At 42.4% G+C, this 16,575-nt stretch overlaps 1 protein-coding gene across 2 annotated transcripts in view; it reads right to left on the reverse strand.

Moving 5' to 3' along the window:
- The window catches only part of NUP98 (nucleoporin 98), a 215,734-nt gene that overhangs the window by 185,720 nt on the left and 13,439 nt on the right, over positions 1 to 16,575 (reverse strand). For both annotated transcript variants that reach the window (XM_030199826.1, XM_030199825.1), the window contains exons 2-3: positions 8,290 to 8,393; positions 6,286 to 6,387 (exon numbers count right to left, since the gene is read on the reverse strand). In XM_030199826.1, the coding sequence (XP_030055686.1) occupies positions 6,286 to 6,387; positions 8,290 to 8,365 (178 nt within the window). In that variant the 5' untranslated portion in view covers positions 8,366 to 8,393. The remainder of the gene's footprint in view (positions 1 to 6,285; positions 6,388 to 8,289; positions 8,394 to 16,575) is intronic.

A 16,575-nucleotide genomic window follows, 5' to 3' on the forward strand; every position in this document is an offset into this window, starting at 1 on the left:
ATTTCCTCTGTCATGTTTGATTGGATGGGCTGGGTTGTGGGGTCTTTGGCTTCACTGGTGGCACAGCCTATTGACCTTTAGGCATGTTAGGCTGTTTTGTGCTTTTTTTCTGGGATGGGGTGGGGGGAAATCTTAGAGTGGGTAGGTTCTCCACATCACTCTCTGTTATTTTTTTTGGATGTTTCTTTTCTATGGCCACTAGATTACAAATATTGACTTTGAATGTAAAGAGATTAATGTACCTAGAAAGAGGCAATTGATATGTCAAGAATTGTTCAATCTCCATGTTATAATGCTACAAGAAACCCACCTCTGGCGGGCTCATGAACACCTGTTCTGTCACATAGCCTATTCTAAAATGCTTTTTTCTTCTGATATTACTAAATGTAAGAAACGGGGAGTGGCCTTGCTTTTTCACAACAGTTTACCCGTACAGAAACGTGATCCTACCAGGCATTATATTCTTGCTCGGGTGAAGGTGGGCATGAGTTCACTTTGGAGTCTATTTATGGCCCTAACACAGGTCAGATTCCTTTTTTTCGGTTGCTTAAGCAACATATTCAAACTCTAGTGGGAGGGTCTCTCATTTTGGGAGGTGATTTTAATGCTTCTTTAAAACCAGAATGGGATTGTACTGGTCCTATTTCTGCAGAAGACCAGGCCTTGACTAAAAGTCTTGGGACTTCCCTTACTGATCTTGGGTTATTTGACTCTTGGAGGGACTGTCATCCGCTTACTCGGGACTATTCATTTTATTACCTAGTTCATGCTTCTTACTCACAGACAAAGAAGGCCAAGTACCTTGCAAAAACAGTCATTTTAAAAAAAGTTTTTCTCCTAGGTTTTAAATATTCTGCTAGACAAAGCAGGAAATAAATGCCACATATGAAACTGTTTAACTTGTGCTGCAGAACATCTGCCTAACACATTCAATGTAAGAACCAAGCAAAAGTTTTACATCATTTTCTCTAAACTGACAAGAGGATTGCTGCTTTTTACCCTATTCCCTGATCCTTAAACATTAGACTAGATCTCTCTACATGAGGATTTTGATGCTGGTTTAAAGTGGTGTACCCTAAAAGTACAAGGGAATTAAGAATAAAATGTAGAATTCTATAAGTCATGGCCTGGTGAAGCTGTTTTATGTACTTCAGGTATCTTGTGCACCAAGTTTCTAAGGCGGGGACTAAAATGATTCACATTGCAAACATTTTATCAGGGTAAACAGTCACACCAAAGACTCACACTATTTCTCTACAGGATAAAGCAACATTGCTCACCTGTTACAGAAGTTTCTGTAAATAGCAGGATTGATCAGGCACTCAAGTGGGTGACATCACCAGACAATGCAAGGACTGAGTTTCTCTCCCACAGCTCAAAACTTCAGTTCAGAGTATGCACGGCCCTTCTTGCGCACAGAGTCTTCTGTTCCAAAGCTTTTATTTATAGGGATTTATTCGCCACCTTTATGAAGAGATTTACTCAAGGCAATTTCCTCAGGAAAATGGGAGGAGGTGTGCCTGATCAATCCTATCTATAGAACGTGCATCCACTACAGGTAAACATTGCTGTTTAATAATAACTAATGACACAAAGATCATTGTTACTCACAAAAGAATAAACTGGAACAACTGCAGGAAATATACAAATTACTATCAACTATACATAATTAGAACATACCTAAATTACGTTGTTAATTTTCTGCTGATTAGCAAGATTGAGGAAGGCACACAAGAGGGCAACTGCCAAGTTTAGGGCTGCTCAGACCCTTTGTACTTTACACATTTTTGAGAGCAGCCCGTACTGACAGAGCATGAGAGTTGCCACTTCAAGGGGGCCTTGGGCAAGTCACTTAGCCCTCCAATGCCTCAAGTACAACACTTTGGATTGTAAGCTCACCAGGGACAAAAATATATCTGTATATAATATATAAACCACTCTGGTTGTACCATTGAAAGGCGGTGTACCAAATGCATTACCCTAACTCCCACTGAAGACTAGTCCAGGCAGTAACACAAAGTATGGCGTTAGGACCATGCCCACTGATTTGTGGATAATAAGCATTGCAGGCTTGAGCAGGGCTACAGTGGCTGTAGTACCTCTAGAGACTTCAGCCTGAAGCTGAGTATCCACTTGTTGATCACAGAATTGAATAAAGAAGCTAGCCAGTTTGATAAGAGTAGTTTCCACAACTGGTGCGCCAATCGTCTTGAGAATGAGATTAACAATTGTTTAGACTTTCTGATCAGCTCAGTCCTTTTAAGGAAGCATGTGAGTGAACCATCAGTCCAGAGTATGGAGGGCCTCTCTCACATGGGGTTGAAGGGGGTGGGGAACACAAGATAGAATTAACCATTTCCTCACTGATGTGGAAGCGACACCATCTTCAGCAAGAATTTAGGATATATTCAAAGAATAGCTGTGTTCTGACAACAACAAGTGCAAGATCCATCGGTTACCAAACACGAAACTCAAACATCCTTCTAGCAGAAGTTACTGCTAAGAACATAAGCATCACCAAGCTTTGCATTTTTGAGACCAAGATAGTGTTATCACAGTCAAACTGGGACAGAGCTTATTTTTTTATTAATTATCTGTTACACTCACTTTATTTACGCAATATACACGTCACGGAAGCTTGAATGATTGCCCTTAATTGTGGCCCTATTTATGCATTTTGATCCCGCATACCGAGAGCAAGGTGAAGGCTTCCATGTTCACTAGTTAAAATTTATATATATTTTTTTTTCACATAATCTTGTGGGTTTGTTTAAGCTCATAATAGCTTCATGATTTAGTGATACTTTACTGGAGAAGTACAGCTTTTGGATAAATGCTGGAAACAGACCGTTTTTGTTTTTTTTAATCAAGCTTGTATCACTGAAAATGATGGGAAATATTTCTTTATCTTTCTGTCACATTTTCAATTCTTGGACTGCATTTCCTGGTATTTGACGTCTTCTCTCTCCTCATGATTCTTCTGCAGAGGAACAGATTCTGTGGCACTGGACTGAAGTGCAGCAAAAGAGCAACTTCTTCCTGCAAGAAACTGGAGTGAGATAGGGAGCTGCTCAGTACAAAGGTCTATTTGGGGCCCTCTTGAGAAGGCTGAAGTGATAACCCCTTTGAATTATATTCAAAACCCAAGAATTTGTGAGGGTCTGCTAAGCTTGGAAGAAATTAATCCAACCCCCTACAGGAAGGCCAGGATACATATTATAAAGTACTACTACTACTTATTTCTATAGCGCTACTAGACGTACGCAGCGCTGTACACTGGACATGAAGAGACAGTCCCTGCTCCACAGAGCTTACAATCTAATCAGGATAGACAAACAGGACAATTTACATTGCCTTCACACATGATCTAACAGAAATCAACGAAATTAAATTCGGCTTGAATACCATGGATTCATGGGCAAACTCCTTTCAATTGAAACTGAATACTGAAAAAACACATTGTCTCATCCTCTCATCTCAGCACAATACATACAAACCAACAACCTTAATCACCCCAGCACACCCTCCCTATTTCAAACAGCTTGAAAATACTCGGCATGACAATCGACCGCAACCTCACTCTCGAAAGCCAAGTGAACTCTACAACAAAGAAAATGTTCCACTACATGTGGAAACTTAAACCTTTCTTCCAGAGGGAAATATTTCGTAGCCTAATACAATCAATGGTGCTAAGTCACGTAGAGTACTTACAGCCAATAAACAGAGTAGTCAAAAGGAAGGTTGCTGCTTTCGTGGAACAAGCATCAAGTGCTTAGACGGAGCCCTTATCTTCAGGCAAGATCTCCAAGGGAAAAAAAAAAAGTATGCTGATTCTGTGGTGGCTGTTTTTCAATAATAGAAAAGTCCTTGCAGAACTGATTAAGAGGATCATCTACTTGATGAACTGGAAGAGTGGAATGACAGATGCTTCAGACTGGAGCAATGATACTTTATCAAAAGTCTGCCTCCACAGAAGGAATCCCCTGTACAGGGTACATTTGCCAACTTAAAATGAAGATCCTCATGTAAGCCAGAGGCACACAGTTATGCCAAGTGTTTGACCACAACAGGGGAAGCAAAAATCCTGGACAAAATCTCAAAATACTATAAGCAATATCAGATGAGTACCACTCATTCATCTCTGCTCTTATGTTAACTGTGCTTGGGACTGTGAAGAAAGGCTCAGTGAAAATAAAAGACCGTATGAATGTATTTATTATACCAGAGTTCTGATGCACTGCTATGTGGGGAAAGAAAAAGAAAAACATACCCTATCTGCCAAAGTGATCTAGCACTCATCCCTCCGAAGTGGAATGCTGAAAAAATTTCCTGCATTTTGTGGCCTCTCTCATGAGGAGCTGGTTGGAACTTGTACTATGCATCCAATTTCGTAGAGACCGGTTAAACAGCAAGCAGATTCTGCAAACCTTGGAAAGAACATCAAGTGCTGTTTTTGGTGTCCTCAATGTATTTTAAGCAATCAAAAAAACAAGCTTTTGGCTCTACATCCTACTGCAGGAGGAAAAAAGGCACCTCCTGAGCCATCTTCTGAATGAACCTCATCTGGGGATTTGTTGCTGGTCAGAGGAGACGTGTCAGATGGAATTCCTGAAGAATTCTCATCAGCACTGAATCATGGAGAATGAGAATCAAAACAACTCAACAGTCCCTCAGAACAAGAAGCAATGGCATTTGGAGAGGATGGCAAAAGCGAATGCACTACCTTCTGCTCCAGTTCTGAATCAGATGTAAACAAAGACTATGAGCCCTTCATAACATCTATCCTTTATGCAGGGGTCAAATGAGAAGGTACCTCCAAAGGTTCCTGTCACGCTTTCCAAAAATACTAGGACTAGGGGGCATGCGATGAAGCTACAATGTAGTAAACGTAAAATGAATCGGAGAAAATGTTTCTTCACTCAATGTGTAATTAAACTCTGGAATTCGTTGCCAGAGAATGTGGTAAAGGCGGTTAGCTTAGCGGAGTTTAAAAAAGGATTGGACGGCTTCCTAAAGGAAAAGTGCATAGACCGTTATTAAATGGAGTTGGGGAAAATCCACTATTTCTGGAATAAGCAGTATAAAATGTTTTGTACATTTTTGGGATCTTGCCGGTTATTTGTGACCTGCATTGGCCACTGTTGGAAACAGGATGCTGGACTCGATGGACCTTTGGTCTTTCCCAGTATGGCAATACTTATGTACTTATGTAAGTGACATTAAGCAAGTCCTTACAGTAGCTCTTGAACATCTTTTCTAGGAACAACTATGGTTCACTCTGAAACACACAAGGACTCATCAGCAATTGTGACCCAGTGAGCCAACCTAGGAAAAATCTGATGCATAGGTATGGCAGCAGGTAGTGCTGAATAAATCTCTCAATGTATCCAATGGTTCTGCACAGGAGGAAAGTGAACAGCATTGAATTTGTATTCTAAGCACAATGAAGGGGTGGGCACAAGTATTGTCTCTCTTGTCCTGGCCGGTGTTCTGCTAGTGGGCACAAGTATTGTCTCTCTTGTCCTGGCTGGTGTTCTGCTAGTGGCTGCATGACAGACCTATTGGACTTAAGGGTTAGCTATTCTCTGCTTAGAAACAGCTTGCATTCTCCTTGGGTATCTGAAGTGTGGAAAACACAATACCCAGAAGTTAACTCCACTCCATGGAAGTTTTTCAACTTGCTTGGACAGGGGTTACCAACAACCACACAGTGCTAACACGATTTCTCCTCCTCCAAAAGGTCAGCGTCAAAATTCAGACAAATACTACTACTACTTAGCATTTCTATAGCGCTGCCAGGGTTACGCAGCGCTGTACAAGTTTAACATGGGTCTTCTATGAGACATTCAAGAGCAGTACTTAGTCTTGATCTGAGCCAATCTCGACACTTGGAACAAGTATCAAAGTTCTGGATCTTTCTGCCCCATTTTCAGGCAAGGGTGAAACCCTTACTCTTGCAGCTTATTCAAAACATAAGTTCAGTTTTTTTGAGAATAAAAAATACACCATAACATGGCAAGTACTTACTACTTATAAGAGGGAAAGCACTGAACAAACCAGAGCTGAAAAGACTGCTGCATGCAGAAGGGCCACACACTCTGAAGTCCTCAGCTCTGGGAAAGCAGTTCCATCCTAACATCACTGGATGATGTCAACCACTTGTGTGACAAACTCAACCCTGCTTAACTGGGGCAAGGGGAGGAACCAACATTTAGTGCAAGTATATTTCTGAGACTCTACTCATGACAGCATATTTTGTACAGGTAAGAGCAATAGATTCCATACCTGGCTTACTCTGGGTATTCCCAAAAAGGCTTCCACTAGGATTGCTTGCTCCAAAAGCAGAAGCTCCAAAGCTCCCTGCGGTAGTGGTGCCAAAGGCAGTATCTATGAAATAAGAAATAGTAAAGTGAGTTGTTCTACTCTGAAAAACTTCTTAGGATCCGATTCATCAAAGGCTCCCCTCTGCCCTTCCACAGTCTCTGTGTATGTGGGGGGGGGGGGGGGGGGAAGAAAATTAGACCTGAAACCATCACATGGTAATCTGAAACCACATATTTCTATCATTCAAAAGGTTTGGAGGTTTTTTTTAAACTGAAACTTATTAGATGATTAAAAGGCCTTTTGTTCAATGATACTTTTCGTACAGTTTTACAAGGCTTACTTTACTGTTACCTATTTTTGATTATTGCAACTCGATATTAAGCCTTACAAAAAATATGCTACAAACTTTACAGATAGCTAAGAATGCTGAAGCAAGGTTGATGACTGGTTTACCACGATCTTGTCACATTACTCCAGTTTTAAAAGAGCTACATTGGCTGCCAGTAAATTTTGAGTTCAATTTAAGGTGCTTAGTATGATTCATAAAACTTTAAATAATGAAGCACCTCTTGTAATGCAGCTGCATTAAAAAATTATAATCAAATTAATCTGAGATCGGTTGATAAATTACTGTCGGATGTACCTACTTTTAAGCAGATTAGACTTTACACTTACCATGCCTCAACGGTCCAAAACTCTGGAATGCATTGCATTTTGAGTTGCGACGCAACAATTCTCTATCAGGAAACAGCTGAAAACACGCCTCTTTGATATAGCTTTATTGCATCTAGGCACAACATTTTATTTAGGTGTACTATGCTTGCTAAGCAAGATTCTCTGATATGTATGATGTGTTATGTTTTATTTTGTACACTGCCTAGGACTGTAGATACTGTTAAAACATTTTAAATAAATTACTTTTTGGAAGGACCTTTGTAGTGCCATGTTATTACCTATGGTTTAAGACTCTGGTTGAGAGAGGGGAAGAGAGAAAAGAGGAGCTAAGTCATATATTCATATGAACAGGGCAGCTTTGTGAGTTATTGTTGATAGATATGTGTGGATTTCTTATTGTTACTAGCCATTGAGCCCGTTAAAAGAGGCTAGTATGGGGTTTTGGCAAGGCCCCCTCCCCCCCCCCCCCCCCCCCCCCCCCCCCCGAGGTCACCACTACCGGTCCCCCGGAGTCGCTGCCACCACCCCTGCACCTGGCCCGGGCCCTCTCTTCGGTATTGAACTTACATCGGCGAAACGCAGGCAGCACGCAGATCAGCTGAGCTCCCATCAGCCTTCCTTCTCTGCCTGTGTCCCGCCCTCGTGTGACGTAACGTCGGCGAGGGAAGGACACAGGCACGGAAGAAAGGGCCACGGGAGCTCAGCTGTTCTGCGTGCTGCGTTTCGCCGATGTAAGTTAAATACCGAAGAGAGTGCTCGGGCCAGGTGCAGGGGGCGGCGGCAACCTCAGGGTTGGAGGTAAAAACTAATATATTAGAAGCAAGGAGCCAGTAAACAGCTACAGTTTATTAAATTTGCTATACCAGGACTGCTGGTGGAGCCATGAGCCAGGGCAGCCGCTGCTTATATCGCTACAAATCCTGGTCTTCGTGGACAGTACTGGCGTGGGACTTTTGGCACTCACTCCATGCCCTTTGGCAGAAATTGCTGCAAAAGTGCAGCGAAAAGCGCACACTCTGGATCAACCATCCAAGGTCAAGATGGCGGTCAACTCGGACCCACCCAGTCCCTCCGTGAGTTCGGAGTGGACAGTGGAGATCATCTCCAAAGTCAACACAACTGTAGAGGCTGCAATAGACAAGAAGCTGCAGCAATTTGTTGATAAATTGATGTGTATGAACGCTTAGATAGCCTTAGCATCCTGGAATAGTGGGAAGTAATGAAAGAAAGCATTTCACATTGATAAGTCATTCTTATGAACTTGTGACTGAAAAATGAACTGGTACTTACTCTGGCCAAAGGTGGAGGTGGCCCCAAAACCACCTGTACCTCCTCCAAAAGGAGTACCAAAGGATTTGTTAAACATCTTTACAGTGTATCAGGGCTTCATAAATCTGAAAGAGAAAAGAAGAGTCATACGGGGGCAGATCAATTGTCATTAGCACAAGATTCTTCAGGCTGAATACTTTCTCTCAAGGATTCCTAATTAAACCAGTTGTAGTGCAATGCTAAATGCTTAATCCCATGGGAAAATCTATCCTTTATTTTAAAAATTAAAAAAAACCCTGTTCCTTTCTCATCTCCATCTTTAATCAGCTGCCTATGGCGAGATAGAAGTACCCCAGAAATAAAACTTAAAACAGCACTTTATACTCATTTGCCACTATAAGAACTGTTGATTTTGACAAATATTGAAAACATGCTTATTTGGATTTACCACCATCAAATAATGCCCCTTGCCTCCTGAAGTACATTACAAATGCTGCTGCAAATCAGGTATTAAAATGTCTTACTGTGCTGTTTGCTGACTATTAAGGAACTAGTAAAAATGGCCCATTTCTGGCGCCGATGAAACGGGCGCTAGCGGGCACCGGACTCCCTTCCCCTCCCCTTACGGTACCTGTTCCGTCGGCCCAGGAAAGAAAGAGCCCCCTCTTTCCTCCCGTAGCGGTGGCTTCCTTGCTGCATGGTGTGGGAGTCCAGCTCTCGGCGTTTCAAAATGGCCGCCGAGAGTTGAAGTCTCGCGAGGCAGCTTGAACTCTCGGCGGCCATTTTGAAACGCCGAGAGCCGGACTCCCACACCATGCAGCAAGGAAGCCACCGCTACGGGAGGAAAGAGGGGGCTCTTTCTTTCCTGGGCCGACGGAACAGGTACCTATAGACCACCAGGGAGAAACGCGTAAGGGGAGGGGAGGTGACAGGGAAGGAGGGAGGTTGGTGAGGTTAAGCGTGTGCTACCGTGGGCGGGGCTATGTGGCGAAAGGGGCGGGGTTCACGTGCACGTCAGCGGGGGTGGGATTTGTTGGAAGGGGAGGAGTAGGGAAACATGCTCCACGTGTTTCCCTACTGCTCCCCGTGCGTTAATTTGTTTTCATGTTCCGCCCTCGACGTCATCACGTGTGACGCAAGGGCGGGGCATAAAGATGTTGTGGTGGCTTCACCACCATGAAACCACGAACCGGTGTGTGAGTGACTTCAGTGACGTCAGTGTCCTCAGAACGTTGAGGCTGCGTTTTATTATAGTAGATAACAGAGACAATGAATGAACAGATTATTTTCTAAAACACAATCTATCCATCCTCAGGGTAGAATAAGCAAAAGATAGCAAAACAAATGAATCACAGAAAGCACTGAAATTACAGTTTGAAGGGGAATGTGCCTAGGAGGGAAGGTTGAGTGAGTGGATTTGTATTTTAAAGCACAAAAATTAGGAAGCCCAGGTTTTGTTGTCTTTTTTAAATTTTATTTTAATTACTTTATATACCACTTAGCACAAAGTATTAAAGCAGTTTAAAAAAACAAAGTTCAAAATACCATGTATTTCCAATAAAATCATACTAAACAATTCCCAACCATATTAAAAACCAGTATTGTCATATTATGAAAATATTAAAATGCACAGTGCAATCTACAACAGTTCCACAATGCAATTCCAGTGTATATGATCGTTTCAAATGCCAAAGGAGTATCAATGAAATTAAAAAACACAGGATAAGGTGCTCACTTTGTTCTGCTTTGTGCTTATATCCTGGCTTCTCTATCAGCATAGCATCCTTCAATTTTTTTTGCATTACATGTCACATCTAATGCTTTCCTCATGCGAGTATGTGCAGGCAATCTGTAGGGACTTGAACTTTTTAATAATACCCTTATTGGTCCCAACAACCCACTGTCTTGTGGGGGGGGGGGGGGGGGCTTCATTTAAAGATGTTGCTTTGCTGAAGATGTCACCTGAGCACTTGAAATTTTTCCAAGAACGGTTCAAGTTTTCAGTAACATTACATCAACTTTATGACTCTTTGTACTAATATACTAGCTCTGATCCAAACCTGCTTTTTAACAAGAACTCTGTTTTCATTAGTCTGTCTCTGAACACATCTAAGGCTTACTTGGGAAGGCCTCTTGCATCATATCAACTATGAGTGCAGTTTGGACTATTACACACACTACCACCAAAAAAATCCAACCTAAAGACACAATTATCTAACTCTCCTCCTCCCAAATTGTCAGAAACTAGTTTACACATCAGTTTACTCAGCAGGATTTTCAAATTAGCGCCAGATGATGGAACTCCCTTCAAAACAACCTAAGACACATGACAAAGTAGCTAGAATTTTGCAAACATCTCAAGGCCTTCCTCTTCAAGAAATTCTTCCCAGAGACCAATTCTGATAGTTGAAACCAAGAACCGCCAGCTTCACACACCTGGAACACATCACACTCCCTGACACCAACTGACACAGCATAAAGTTTTGTTAGCCACATTGAACCAATTCATTTTAGATAACTGTGGGATATAAATGCTGTTATAAATAAAATATACAAGTAATCTGGCACCAGGGCAGCAAATCTTGGGGGCACTGCAGCAAAGAACTGATCACTAGCCCCAGTGATCTTTTGCTTTTATATTGTGTTTTATATAAATAAATACCTTATGCCTCACAGATTTTCCCCGATCTTAACAAAGAGACACAAAAGCGCAGACGAGAGTTCCTGGTGTTAAAGCCAAGAGTTCTCGCTTTATCTGGAACATTTGTCCTAAAGTATCCATGTAGATGCTTTGTGTCTATTGGTGGTGTTAATTATATGTTTCTTGACCCCAGAAAAATGCAAATATATATAGATTCGAAAGAACATAGTAAGATTGGTGATCAGACCTGAGGCCCCACTGTTAAATCGGCTAGCGAGTAGTCAGGGTTTTCTTCCTCTTGCAGAGTAAATTAAGCTCAATTTTTCCTTTATTTTGTTATTCCTAGTTTCTTGCCTCATAATGTGGGGTAGTTTGTGGTCAATATAAGAATGATTATATTTCCTATGTTATAGTATGTTTAAAATATATTTTCTGTATCTATTACATTTTTGAAATGGATGTAAAATTGTAAAATCATAAATAAATAAAAATACCTTATGCATCAGTTATCATACCCATTAAACAGTTTGTAGGTACTTACAATTATTCAACTCTACAAAAATTAAAGGCTTTTAAAAACATTCTTGTGAAGTGACAGGCAGAAAGCACAGTGAAGTATCAGCCTTAGAAGTTGCAGAGGGGTCAACCAGCTGGGCAGCAGGTGGCAGGACTTAAATGGCTAGAGTGCTGATTAAGAAAAACTGTGCACCCCAAACCAATAAGAACTCTACCTACTTAAAATCTGCGACCGGTCCAAATCTTAAAGACAAAATAAAAAGGTGGTACACTACCAATGCAAAATAAAAATGGCAAAGACCATCCCTCCCGTATCTTGACTGAGTGGAGAAATAGCCTAATGGTTAGCGCAGTGGGCTGAGACCTAGGGAAGCAAAGGTTCAAATCCTGCTGACACTCCAGAGAAAGTACCTCCATATAATAAATGTAAACTGTTTTGGCTTTACCAGAAAAAGGCAGTATATCAAATAAACTAACCTTTAACCTTACCCTAGGCAAGTCACTTAACCCTAAACTGCCTCAGATACCAACTTAGAAGCCGATGCAGAAAGCTACTATAAGTCTAATCATGCTGTTAATCGCAGATTGTACATCCACTTTACTAGCTGAGCAATGCAAAGAGGGATCGAGTTTGGGTTAATTTGAAGACAGCCACACTATTAAAATGGATGGAAATGTGCATGGCAGCGAAATGCATAATGGCCTCAAGTAAACAGACGGTTTTGAGGCGTGTACAATGCAAGAAGATTTTCTAAGGTATGTAGAAAGGTTGGCCAAGAGAGCTAGCTAGGTAGGTAGTGAAATCCCCTACTGCCCCAACCCAATAACTTTCTGCATCAGTTCCTAGTCTGTCAACCTCACCCACCACATGATAAAGCCCCTTCCTCCTCCCAACTTTAAAAAGGCCCCGGTGTGTATTCTTCCCCTTGCCCTCCCAGCACCTCCTAGCCGTCAGTCTAGAGGTGCCATTGGACAAGCTTGTGTCAAGTGAACACAGCTCAATCCACCTATAACCAAGAGTTCCACGAGATAAAGCCTACTGGCCACATTATTACTTTGTTTTCTACAGAGCTTCTCTCTCAAGCTTTGCAATATGTTTTGGTTTAAAATTAGTCAGTCAACTTTTTCACCATGCTGAAAGCATCAAATAACACTTAAGTATACTGCTGCTTCAGAGTTAGACTGCTGGGAATATTACTGAAATGGCCTTGGCTGTTAGTTCCTTTTCTGCACATCTTAATCTTCTCTAGAATAGTTTCAGTCTCCCATCTCTATGCATTTTTGGAACAAAAAGGTGTTGACCTAAGCCATAACCCTGCAGCTCCAAAAGCCTCCTTCAGCTGCTGGAAGACCAATGATGCTTGCAAGGAGTTCTCACAATCATTAAAATCAACATATCAGCACTACAACTTATTTCAATTTATAACAGTAGGTGTGGTAAAAAGAGAGGGAAGCTAGAAAATTACATACACATAGAAACTATGTAAAATGCACGTTTTACATGTCAAAAAGTACTGATTTACATGAAATCAGACTACTGCAATTACTTAGTATTCAGAAGAACTTACATTCAGGAGCAATTACAGGCGCAATTAGCACCTTATGCCCAGGGAATAACTGGAGACTTCCACTGCACAGCAATTGAGTTGAGGACTAAAGTAAAAGCCTCAGTTACTACCTAAATAAGGTCAAGGTAGAAGTCAGAAAGGCTCAAACTGCTTTCCAACAGGAGACCTAACACATTTTCTTCCAACATTGTTTTCTTTTGGTGCGAGAAAGCAAATCAAGCAAGTATGACGTTTGATATTAAAAGGACCCTGCTGCCCAATTTAAGTAGATATGCCTGCCAGAAAACACTCAGTTTTACAGACAGCCTTAAACCTTTTCTCACATACTTGCCTTAAGCCATTCCTGAAACAAGATAGGCATTGTGAGCACTGTTACATGTTCTACTTCTTCAGCCTTAAACACATGCACTCATCAATAAGACTCTCGGAAAAATTCCTTTGGGAATTGAGATATCTCAAACTTTCTGAAAAAGCGTCAATGTTCTTCCAGTCTCAAGAGCCCAAAGAGTATTTTTCACTAAGCAGGATGCAGCATTCAGATCAGCTACATTTCTGAATGTCCCAAGCTACTGATATGACTCAAGTTCATGTGTCATAATGGACCAAATTATTTTTTAGACACCTACATCAAGCAGCTGACACCCTTCAAAATCTGTACATTTTCTTTAGATATGTTCATTTCCAAATATTAAAAATGCCTCCCCTCCCCATCATCTATAACTACATATAGAACATGCAAGTGATGCACAGTTAACCACCCTAACACACACAAAAAAAACATTACATAGAAAATATCCTCACCACTGGATAGAACAATCTAACGAACTTCAGTGTAATGACTTTCCACTCATCTAGATATTTATTGTTCCAAATGTTCTTCAGAAGTTATTTGGAATATAACATCTATAACAATGCTCATGTGAAACTTTCAGAACTCAACTCCTCTCAGATCTGGCAATCAGAAAGCCTTCCAACATAGAGAGGGCACCTCAAAGGTGGACATCACATTCATTCAAAAGAACTGTCTCTAAAGAACCACATCAAGCATAGGCTGGCAGTGGTCAATCTCCAGTGGAAAGGGACTCTCAGCCATTATACACTGATAAGAACATATCTACTGGCTAGTACAAAGGACAACCTGTACCCCTCCACCAGGAAGACCAGGGCTGTAACAATAGGGCTAGAGACAGAAAGTTTATACGGAGGAAAGTAGGAGCACATAGAAGGGGGCTGGAATCTACAAATGAAGACTCATGGTGCTATAAACATTCCAAAGGCCAGGAAACCTAAAAGTTGAAAGGAACTTTTGGCGATAAAACTAGATACAGGCTTCTGGTAACTAACAGCACTCAAAATGGTATATTACAGAAATCAATCAGCCCTATACTGCAAAGATTTATGAACGGGAGCAAGGACATAATAAAAGCTATACTGGGGCAGACCAAAGCCAATTGACACCAGAATCCTGTGACAGATCCTGTGACAGTGGTCAGTCCATATTACATGTATAGTGATGAGAAAAGGTTGCACCCCCCTGATTTTCTTTATTGCATATGTGTCACACTCGTAGACCTGGAGCAGTACTGGTGGACTTCATGATTGAACTGAGTAGCAAAGAGATTCACCGAGGGGGTGCCTGACACTCAGAATATCTTGCAAGCAACGCTCATGCTGAGAGACCACTCATGTGGTTGCATAACCCTCCTCACTTTAACATGAAGAGACAGTCCCTGCTCGACAGAGTTTACAATCTAATTAGGACAAACAGGATTCAGGTCTCCAATTGACAGGAGCATTCTTTGGCGACTCTGATTAGGCATATTCTAGGTTTTGGTATTCTAGTGCTCAGATAAGCTCATGAGTTTGACAGAATTGCATCTGGTTGCTCTTCTGTAGCCCATGTGGCAGGAACTGAGCTCTAGTGTTCGGGTGTCTTGGACATCGTTACTTGTTTGATATAGTTGGACAGAAGTCCAGGTGCATCTGGTCTTTTCGCTTACCAGGTCTCTCCTGTGGTTTACTGCTCTGGTACTCCCCATCAGTCATTCTGGGCCGGTCTGGAGGGACACTAAGGAAGGAGAAATTAGGTCCTACTCCCCCACGTTCACATTGTGCCAACTGAAGAAGTCAACTGTTACATTCTGCTATCTTGCTATGTGGGCCACCACTGGGAGAGATGCTGCTCCGAACAACTCATCAGCGAGTTTGCTTTGCGCGCCAGCGCAGTGCTGCAAATACCCCCCTGGCAGTTAATGTAAGCCACTGCCATCATGTTGGCCAAGAGTACCCAAACTGGCTCTCCCTCCAGTAGGCATACTAACACTCAAAGGGCTAGATGCACCGCCCGGAGCACCAAATGATTGATCGACCATTGGGACTACCTTATGCATGTTGTGACTGACAATGTGCCCCCCCCCCCCCCCCCCCCGGAGGCTGGCATCGGTGATCACCACCCAATTGGGAGTGGCCAACAAGACTCCGCGAGTCACACTGTCCATCCACAACCACCAGGTCAAGCTGGCCTTCGCTAACAGAAGCCACCAGAGGTATAGCTCATAATCCTGGTAAACTGGAGACCACCGACTCAATAGTGAGAGCTGTAAGGGCCTCATATGAGCCCGAGCCCATGATACCACTTCCAACGTCACTTCCATGGACCCCAGTATATGCATATAATCCTATGCTCTGGGAGCGGAAGACTGTAGTATTTGAGCAATCTGAGTCTGCAGCTTGTCCCTGCGCTGGTTGGGCAAAAACACCTTGCCCTGAACAGTGTCAAAAGAACACCAAGATACTCAAGAGACTGAGAAGGAATGAGCCAACTCTTGTTCAAGTTGATCACCCATCCAAAAAACTATAAGATATCCATGATCCTGGATATCACCCTTAACACTCTCCCACTGAGACAACGCCCTGATTAAGCCAATCGTCCAGGTACAGATGGGACACTGATGCCCTCCTCCTGCAATGCCGCAACCACTACCACGATGACCTTCAAAACGGTCCAAAAGGGAGAGCATGAAACTGAAATTGTTGGCCCAGCAAGGAAAAGCGAAAGAAACACAGATGGGCAGGCCAAATGGGCACATGCAAATATACCTCTTTGAGGTCCAATGCCAATAGAAACTCCTCTAGCTGAACCGCTGCAGTCACTGATCGGACGGTCACCATACAAAAATGACAGACCTCAAGACAGCAGTTGACTCCCTTGAGGCCCAAGGCTGAACGGAAGAGGACCCTTTTTGGGATCCATGAAATAGATGGGAAAACCTCATCTCCCACTCCTGGTACAGGACAGGAACAGCAGCCCCCAACTGAAGCAGACGCTACAAGATGCCCTGCACCACCGCCTGCGCATGAGGAGAATCTGCAACGGGAGAGGAAAACTGTAATTTGTACCGTCTCGAATAAGATCCAAGACCCACTGGTCCGACATGATCTTGTCCCACTCCTCATAAAAGGGAGAGATAGCCATCCCCTTATGCTCAGGATGTGGTCTTGGGACAGAGGGAGTTCTACAGGAAGAATCCCCGGGGTGCAGGTCCAAACAAAAGGACTGCTTCTGTTGATTCTGAGACCACT

The sequence above is a fragment of the Microcaecilia unicolor genome, chromosome 4 (assembly GCF_901765095.1).
Source record: "Microcaecilia unicolor chromosome 4, aMicUni1.1, whole genome shotgun sequence".
NCBI lineage: Eukaryota > Metazoa > Chordata > Amphibia > Gymnophiona > Siphonopidae > Microcaecilia > Microcaecilia unicolor.